This window comes from Hippocampus comes, unplaced genomic scaffold (assembly GCF_001891065.2).
Source record: "Hippocampus comes isolate QL1 unplaced genomic scaffold, H_comes_QL1_v1.1 scaffold389, whole genome shotgun sequence".
Classification (NCBI taxonomy): Eukaryota; Metazoa; Chordata; class Actinopteri; order Syngnathiformes; family Syngnathidae; genus Hippocampus; species Hippocampus comes.
Window position 1 is genome coordinate 122,367 of NW_017805068.1, and position 9,598 is coordinate 131,964.

General features: G+C 42.6%; 1 protein-coding gene across 1 annotated transcript in view; it reads right to left on the reverse strand.

The window, feature by feature from the left end:
• adarb2 (adenosine deaminase RNA specific B2 (inactive)) overlaps positions 1 to 9,333 on the reverse strand; it is a 128,331-nt gene extending 118,998 nt beyond the window's left edge. Inside the window, exons 1-2 of the mRNA XM_019864551.1 lie at positions 9,158 to 9,333; positions 7,987 to 8,173 (exon numbers count right to left, since the gene is read on the reverse strand). Of these exons, the coding sequence (XP_019720110.1) occupies positions 7,987 to 8,029 (43 nt within the window). The 5' untranslated portion in view covers positions 8,030 to 8,173; positions 9,158 to 9,333. The remainder of the gene's footprint in view (positions 1 to 7,986; positions 8,174 to 9,157) is intronic.
• Between the last annotated feature and the right edge of the window lie 265 nt (positions 9,334 to 9,598).

The window sequence follows — 9,598 nt, forward strand, 5'->3', positions numbered from 1 at the left end:
CAGTACTATTTCAGGCAGAGATGTCAAGACAGAGGTGAGATTGTTTTGATGGGAGTTTATCACCCTGGATCCAAAGAAAGCTACCGCTGTCTCACTGATGAGTCATACAGACACAGGGTGTGTTTGTGTGTGTGTGAGTGTGTGTGAGAAGAAAAAACGCTCTTACTAAGAACAGGTACTGTACTGCAAGAGAGAGAGAGAGAGAGAGAGGGCTTCCTGACTTGGCCTCATATACTCGCTCACATCATCTACACATGTACCTAACTGAGAAGTTGTCGTTTGTCATACCGTCCACAGTCATGTGAAGTGGCGGCACGGTGGTCGACTGGTTAGCACATCCGCCTCACAGTTCAGAGGTGCAGGGTTCGATTCTGCCTCCTGTGTGGCGTCTGCGTGTTCTCCCAGTGTCTGCGTGGGTTTTCTCCGGGTTCTACGGTTTCTTTACACATCCGAAAAACATGCATGGCAGGTTAATGGAACACTCGAAATTGTCCCTATTGTGAGCGGCAATGTTTGTTCGTCTATGTGTGCCATGCGATTGACTGGCAAACCGTGCAGGGTTGTCTCCCCCCGCCTACTACCCGAAGACAGCTGGGATAGGCTCCACCACGCCCGCGACCCTCGTGAGGAAATGCGGATAACAAAAATGGATGGATGACGTGAAGTTGTGCAGCAGGTTTCTTGCTCACGTCAGCTTCTTCTTGTCATCGTCGTCATTGTGGCTATTTTTAACAGCTTTCACTCCTGCTTCCAGCCGCCGCTTATGATGACTCAGGAATAGAAATTTTCTCTGTGGCATAAGGGCATGCTCAGTATGATCGTAAAATAACCCCGGATGATAACCCATTTTAATGTGTTTGTTAATCGACTCTAGTTTCCACTCTGGGTGCCGATCTCACACCTATAGAGAATGTGTCATCGAAATTGAACCTAACATGCATGTTTTTAGTAAGTGGGAGTTAGGAATGCTCAGAATCAACCCCCAAACCACAGATCGATGAGTCACTAGCTAACCACTCGCCTCTTGCCCAAAGACAGCTGAGGATGACCATAAGGAGGACGAGCCCTCTACGAAATGGTGTATTGTTTATGTTGTACTGAGCAGCCAGGACACTGTTGAGATAAGTTCCATTTCCTGTTCTTACGTCATCATCAATATTTTTTTCCCTCATCTTCACAGACATTTTGTCCCATGCATTTGTCCTCACATATGTGCAAAAATGACCTGAAAGTTTGACTTTTGTTGTGCCATTCGGTGCCATAGCTTGGGAACATTTAATAACTGACGAGAGATTCCTTCAAAGTGCGAGGTCAACCGTGTATTCTTGGCAGAGGTGTATCACTGAAAGGGGGTAATTCATTTTTACGAGCTACTCTGCGCATGCATTCTCATTTGCATTTTTATGTGTTGTGTTTCTCGTTTTACAAATGGCGTTAGGGATATATATATATATATATATATATATATAAAATGTAGTTAATAGGTGATCAGTAATGTGATATGACTCAACAACTCCTTCATATGGCCAGTAGATGGCGGTAGTTAACATTTTACATGGAACTAAAATCGAGCCAGCCTCTTTTCAGCCACAAGCATCAGTCATAATGTGCAGTGTTTGTCCTTTACCCAATTTTAAAGATTGTTTCCCTTGAATGAGCTACACATTTAGGCATACTTGTTATTCTTGTAATTCTGACTGTGGCAAGCATCACCATCATGCAAGTCATTTGATGACAGCAAAAGTACTCAGCTGGCAAAAGTTGGCCCAAAGACAATACAGACCAAACAACACGCATCCCATCACTGTATACCCAATATTTATCTGATTTTAAAATCCACAACGTGTGACACGGACACAGTTACAGTTATCAAAATGCAACCTATGCTATGCTCGTCATCAAATTAAAAACAACAACAAAACAACACTGCAGTGACACAAATATAAAAGACCCAATAGCAGCAGCATGTCTTTGACTTGACAGAGCCGAGGGATGGTAATCTGTCAAGGGAATTCTCTTTTGCCTCTTTAGTTGGAATTGATTTCTTCAAAGGCAACTCTTTTTTTTTTTTTTTTAATTAAAACATTGAGCAAGCTAATTGTGGAATTGATTGTGGCCGTGTTTTGTATAGTGTAAAGCAATACACAGATGCCCAAAGTGCAATCCTGTATCTGCATCAGGAAACTAAAGTGCACCTTCTGCCCGTCTTGCTGCGTATATTCTAGCATACACAGGAAGGAATTTTTGAATGCTTAATGCTATAATCTCACATCCACTCAAAACGCTGCAGAAGTTCTAAGCTATATGTACAAGTGACAGCACGGGAGCCTTTAACTCACAGCAAACCCGCTAAGTAGCTTGAAGACTATCAAGCAGGATTATACACTGGACCCATTGGAACTTGGCGAAGGGATATGCACGTGGTTTTCATGTAGCTTCTCTGGTTAACGGACAGCTGAACTGTAAATGTCTACTACAAAGACTTATATGATGAACTCGTACCTCTCCCACTGCCAGTAAGATTTATGACGCTTGTGTGATGAAATTTCTTCTGGGAAAATCATGTGACAAACCTAAACCTTCACATTCGTCTTTCTGGAGGGCTCACATTACCTTCAGAGACATTATATCTCAGCCGAGCTTTTTGTCAGTGGATTCATCACAAGACCTTCAATTATTCATTGAGATTTTTTTTTCAGTATAAGCCTACAATCGAGCGAAAAAATGGTTCCCCATTAAAAACTACAAAGTTCTCCAGGCAAATGTCCAAACTCACTTTTTTTCTGTAATTTACTTACTTGCACACACAATTTATAATGAAGATTAGATGATGTACTTGTATTATTTTGAAAACATCCTTTTTTAAAAGACAGGCAAGATCAAGGGCATCACTCTCTTGCAAGTTTCAGTATAAGCCTACAATCAAGCGAAAAAAAATGGTTCCCCATTAAAAACGGCAAAGCTCTCCAGGCAAATGTCCAAATTCACTTTTTTTCTGTTATTTACTTACTTGCATACAGAATTTATAATGAAGATTAGATGATGCACTTGTATTATTTTGAAAACATCATTTTTTAAAAGACAGGCAAGATCAAGGGCATCACTCATTTCCATCCCATGCATCCATTTTCTGATCCGCTTCTCCTCACAAGGGTCGCGGAGTACCCGGAGAAAACCCACGCAGGCACGGGGAGAACATGCAAACTCCGCGCAGGAATGGGACCTTGTACCCCTGCACTGTGAAGCCGACGTGCTAGCCAGTGTGCCTCCGCATCACTCACTCATTAACAGAAAATAATTTGGTTCGTTAACAGGATAGTCCTACTGAAATCCACTGAATCAATTGTGTATAAGCTCTGCTTAAGTTGATGTGGCAATTTATCGCCTTGTAGAAGCTATGACATAACCATGAAGTGTACATTTCAAGTACAGCAAATTAACTCCCAACCATCTAGTGTTCACTGAAGCGAATCTCTCTCCGTTGACCCATTCGCACCCGTTCGCACACGTATGCACACGTACGGAGACGGCTCAGATCTGGGCCTGACAGACGTGACGCATCATGAGCGGATCAGGCTGTTAAATATGAAAGGGGAAACGCGTCCCTTGCTTTGCTAGTTCAACATGCACTCCCCCGTCCCCAGTGGGACATCATAAATCACACTTGGGAGCCGATGAGCAGCTTCGCTTTCCTTCTTTGAACCTTCCAAAGGCACTGGTAGCTGTCCTGTCACGTTAGCGCTGCAGAGTAATTAGTACGACGTATCTGCAGGGAGAGAGTGCCACTAATACACAGTGCGGTGTTACTTTAATGGCCTGGCGACACTTCTATCCCGAGAGAGAGTCAACAAGGGTTATGGAGCACCTGTAAACATGGCCCTGTTGCTGCATTTATTAGTAGTGGGCGATATCGTGTAAAATCTCGCTGCGCTGACATGAGCTGCTTATTGAACTGTGGTTCACTCGTCGGGTACGCGTCGAACAGCAACAAAAAAAAAAAAGCAAAACATGAGGGGAATAAACATTGAAATGTTCTCTCAAATGGGGAACGAGTGAGAAATCTGAAAACGTCACTGCTGAGGGAAAATCATTCTCACTTCAATCCTAGCGAGACTAAAACGGATTCAAGGATTACACTGTGTGCTCACTTAGCTTTAATCAAAGTGCAAAGCTGCGCGGGCTAGTTTGGTCCTTGTTTGACATTTAAGACAAGCGCGTTGTGGAACACAGACAGGAAACACTCGTTTTGCAACATCTACCTCTGATCTAGTACCACATTTCTATTTGGGGAACCTTTTGCAATTGCTTCCCCTGTGCATCTTTTATATTTCAAACACTTTCGGGCGATGACTTTCATCGTGATCATCTCTGCGTTCCAAGCTCATGTTCAACACCGATTGCTCTCAGTTGTTTTAAGTGGTTTTGACGTCGCGTTTTTCTCCTAGAGCGCAATGTGTGTTTGTGTATGATCTCCATATGGAAGGCTGCATGTTGTAGGCTTGATCTCGGGAAAGCAATAAAGCAGTTTTTTTTTTGTTTTTGCTTTACCCACACATTCCCTCTGGGATGCGGCTTGTGCGACTGTGAGTCCTTGTACAAAACTGCAGGTAAGTCTGCGTTTGTCTCGATTCTTTCAGGAGGGTGAGACGACAAAGAGCGCCATGAAGCTTCCTCACATGAACAAAACATGGGGGGAAAAAAGTAAATGTGGAGCGCGTGAGTAGGCGGCCAGCCCAGGAATAACCGCCGTAAAAACCTGATATAAAAGTTAATGTCTATGGAAAACCTCTGTTTCAAATCCATTTTTTTTTTCATTTGTCTACTTTCAAACTGAACAACACACTTCATTGCCACCTGATTTTCTGGCTGCCCCATACCTTTTACAGAGCCCTTAAACAGGCGATTCGGAATCACCCTTGTAATGCATGACGAATCATTTTCCTCATTACGAGCAATTCGGCGACTATATTCAATTGGCATCTCTTCTCTGCTCACCGGTGTGAACTTTGGGAATGTTTCTCACTCATTATCAGTCCAACCCAGGTCGACCGTGTTCCAGGCCTGAGATCAGGTCCACCTCTTCAAAGGGATAGCGGTTGCAGGAAATGGCCAGGTTACTAGAGAGGAGGATTCCATTTAATGAGTCTGTTCTCTGTTCTCACTACCCAGACAGTGCCGTCGGCAGACAACCTTTTCCTCTGGGATAAAGGCCGCAGGCCGCGGGGTTTGAAGAAGAGGGGAAACAGCTGAGGTTCAAGCCAAGAACGGGATTCTCGATTGCTGAATTGAGTTGAGTTCATGTATTTGGGCTTCTATCACAATCCCCGCCCCACAATCAGGAAAAGGTAAATTTCCTGATTGATTGATTTCCAAATTGCATGTTGCCATTTATTTGTCAAAAGGAAAATGTAAATGCAAATATAAACGTGCAATATTGCCAGGTTTGGACAAATGACACACAAAAGCTAGTCTTCTGCAAACTAAACTCTGATTGCCGAGTCATGTCGTTCAAGTCAAAATGAAGTCCCAAAATGTCTGACTGGAATCAAGTTATGTTTTCAAATAAGATACTGCATATTAGTTCTGGGATCATTTGCTCAACCTTTTTTGTGTTGGATCTCGTCACAGTATATTGTTCTGTTCATTCGTACATTTACCAACAGTCCAACAGGTGTACATCAAATTAACAAGGAACTGGAAATGTAACAATGTTTTCCATTACTGCAACTCCTCAAATTCTATTTGAAAGGACTGGCAACACGCTGCCGTGAGAAGGGAAATCAAAGCAAGCGAAAAATGTATCTTGAGGTTTCAGGTCAGTCTCACAATTTTTGAGGGCCAACAAAATAGTGGCATCATCATGTCATAATGACACATTCTGAGTCCAAGGGGCTGCAGCTCGGATGATGATGATGATGATGATGATGATGCGGCTTGGATATACTCTCTTGTTTCATGTTGACTAATATCCAGCTTTTTGCCAAATCATCTTCTCTGGTCTTTTTTTTTTTTTTTGAGAAGTCTTTGATGCTGGGTACAAAGTGTAGCAGAACAGAGACCTCAACTCACGTTAATCTCTCGCTACTTGTGACATCTTCCTATCTTCCTTCCATCCATCCATCCAGGACTTCTCTTATTTTTTTACTGAAATGGCTTTGAACTCCCAACAGACCAAAGTGAGCTCCACCGCGCTTTTTTGGTTAGGTGCTTAGGTGGGATTAGGAGGGATGGATGAGGACTGAAGGCGTCTGCTCTCTCCTGAGCACGAACCCCACACGGAAAAGTAGATTCCAGCAGAGCGGGTGGGAAATACATTGGACAGTTCTGGATGCTTCTTTCAAACTCGCTCACAATCAAGACACTCATCATTTAGTTTCTTGTTTTTCCCCTTAATCCCTTTTTAGTTAGTTCTTTCTCAATGCGCGACAAAGATCTCCACTTTCGAGAATTAAAGGCACACTCATGTGATTATTATTAGATACATCACACTCTTATTTTCAATTGGTAAGGGAACAACTTCAAGCCCCTGAGAGAGTTGAGCAGAGTCATTAGCTAAAACAAAAAACAAAAAACAACAACAACATGTAATCTGTTCATAAGAGGAATGCCGTGTAAAGGAGAACTGTCATCTAGTCCCCGGTGGGATTAATTTTTTTCCACCGTACCCAACGCCTGTCACCCGGGCTTCCTTTGGCGGCTACCCACTTGAGAGAACACGCGAGATGATCCACTGCTGTTTGGCTCCCAGCGAGTCAAACACAAACCAAAGAACCTTTCAAAGTTAAACAAATCACCCTCGGGTCTTGCGTCCTACCACACTTGGCTCCGACTCTTGCAGCAAAAGTAATGTTTGTCGACTCCATAAACAGCTGCTTGCCACAGAAAGCTGAGAAACAACATTAGGCCATGCCACGATTTTATTTAGCGTACATGAAATCAGCGGGAACAAAGTAGCTTATTTGAAATGACGATCTCAGTTGTGCACGTTGCACGAAATGATCCTCATGCGAAATTGGGGCTCTTGAGTTTTCCACTCCGAGTGCTACTTCACGGCCCAGGTAACTGTACAGAAAACCCAAGAATTAGTGATCATCAATAAATCATGTGGTATTGAAACACACCATTCTCACATTATGAGAAAGATTAAATCTATCAACGGTGAACATTTCCTTTTAAACATCTATCCAGCCGCAGCAGCAGGTCATGGAAAAACATGGCCGGAAGGCAAGATAATCCAGACATCCTCTTCCCTCATATTACAGCCCTCCAAGGAAAGCCCGGGGCATTCTCAGGCCCTATGAGCTGTATAATCCCTCCAGCAGGTTCTCGGTCCGGTCGGTACATGCGCGGAACAGCAGACAGGAAGGAGGCGTCCTGATTAAATACCACGACCACCTTGGCTCCTTCGTTTTAAAAGGGGGGAGACAAATCCTGGCCTGAACTCCCTCCAGATTTGTTGAGCTGCTCAACAAATCTCAGGCTGGCTGTACCCTCATTTGACTCTTTCGGAAACGCCCCTTAAAAACTGTTTCTTGTAACAACAGGCAAGGGCGGAACATGTCAGGCAAACGGTCAATTATTGATCGTTCCGTGGCAAGACAACCAGTGGGTTTAACCAAGCAGATTTTTATTTTACTGAAACTCGGTGTGCTTATTGTGACGTTACATCTGAAACTTCAGATCAGTCGGCGCAAGCAATTTGGGAGCTTCGGCCCAACCAATTTAGACATTTTCGGTAACAAGGTGCATGAGCACCCTCTTCAATGTTGTTTTACGTTGAACATTGCAGCCACAATCATGTTCGGAAGTTATATTTTGGGCCTCTCTTTGCTCATACAGTATGGCCTGGTCAAATAACGACCACTTTGAAATCGAATCATTTTAGTAAGGTAAATAAACATTTATGGCAAAACCTCTCTTTTTTTTTTTTTTTTTAATCTGTAAAGGCTTTTATATTCCCCTCTTACAGCACGGAAAACTGCTTACCTCGGGCAGGAAATAGGCCGAAGGCTTCTGTGTCTTCTTCCATCCTCCTTCTCTAAGCAAAAGAATGATTGATCTCTCCATCCCTGATAAGAAGCTCTTCCCCATTAGGTTCCTGCTGCCACCCCTGTCCCACTTTCCCTGAGCTATCATGGTAGGCCTGTCTGAGAGGCCGCAGATAACGATAGACCTGGGACACAAAGGTAAATCAATCTTAGCAACGGAGGCGGGAGATGGGAATGAGTGTGGGTGTACGTCAGTGTATATTTTTCCCCAACAGCTGTCATGGGCAGGTTTACCACAGCATGCGCGGACATTTAAATGTGATAAAATATGTCAAGATACTGGGCAATTTATGGTTTCACTGTCTGACATTAATATCTCTTATTTGGAAATGGGTACGGGTTTTTTTTTTGTTTGTTTAGTTTTCTTTTTCAGACAAAAGGGTCTCGGGTGATAAGCCGGAAAGGAAAATTGTAGCGACAATCAAACACCCCTACTGCCATTTAAAGCACATTTACGACTATAATTAGATTTGGCTCTGAGTGTTGCAGACAGCGAGGCTGACTTACAGATTCAAGGAGTGAACTTTTGATCCGGCAGCACAGAGCCATTTTTACTCATTTATATGAAAATGCCAAAAATATCGGATCTATACATATTTGTTTTCAAAGATTGAAGGTAAGAACTATCAGCGCTGGAGAGACATTCAATAATGATGACGCATTTGAAAGTGATCATGGAAAATCAATCAAACACCATCAGAAATATTTGCTCATATCTCCCACATGACCTTTCCCAAACACAGTTTGACATTAAACTAATGTCTTCTTAGTCAATATGCATTCCGCAGTTTTAACACAATATCGATTTTGTGGGTATACTCACCACTGCGAGGCTATCTGCCAATGCACAGTCATTTCATTTGGACACGAGACTTCAAAAAAAAACGAAAAAAACATTGTATCGCTTTGTTTTATTTTTGTAATATTGTCCGATCAAAACCTCTTTCCCAATACTGCTCTTCAAAATATAATTTTGACAGTTCAGCAAATCAGTTTGTTGAAAACAAGAAGGGGTGTGAAAAAAAAAAAAATCAATATTTGATTATAAAATGTGTATTTCTTATCTGTTGTCACTATCGCAGCAAAATCTTGTTATCTTTAAAGCTCACCTTGACAAGGTTATGAGGGATTTAGCGATGGTCTCTGCTCGCTGCTCTGTTTGAGTAAGCACCAGTTTAAATCCAAGGATACATGCTGGACCGCAGGCGGGGGAAATGAACTGTTGAACAACGGAACAGCCATTTAGTCAAGTGTTATGCACAGCCGGGGAAAACAGCCAAGGTGAACGTCCGCTTAGTCACTATGCTGTCGGAATCATCTGGACAAAAACCAAAAGAATATGCACATCCTTATTCATTATGAAGGGAGTCATAACCATCAGTTTTAACTGCGATTTTTTTTTCCAACCTGAAATCTATGGGGAATAATTTATTTGATTATAAAATGTGTATTTCTTATCTGTTGTCACTATCGCAGCAAAATCTTGTTATCTTTAAAGCTCACCTTGACAAGGTTATGAGGGATTTAGCGATGGTCTCTGCTCGCTGCTC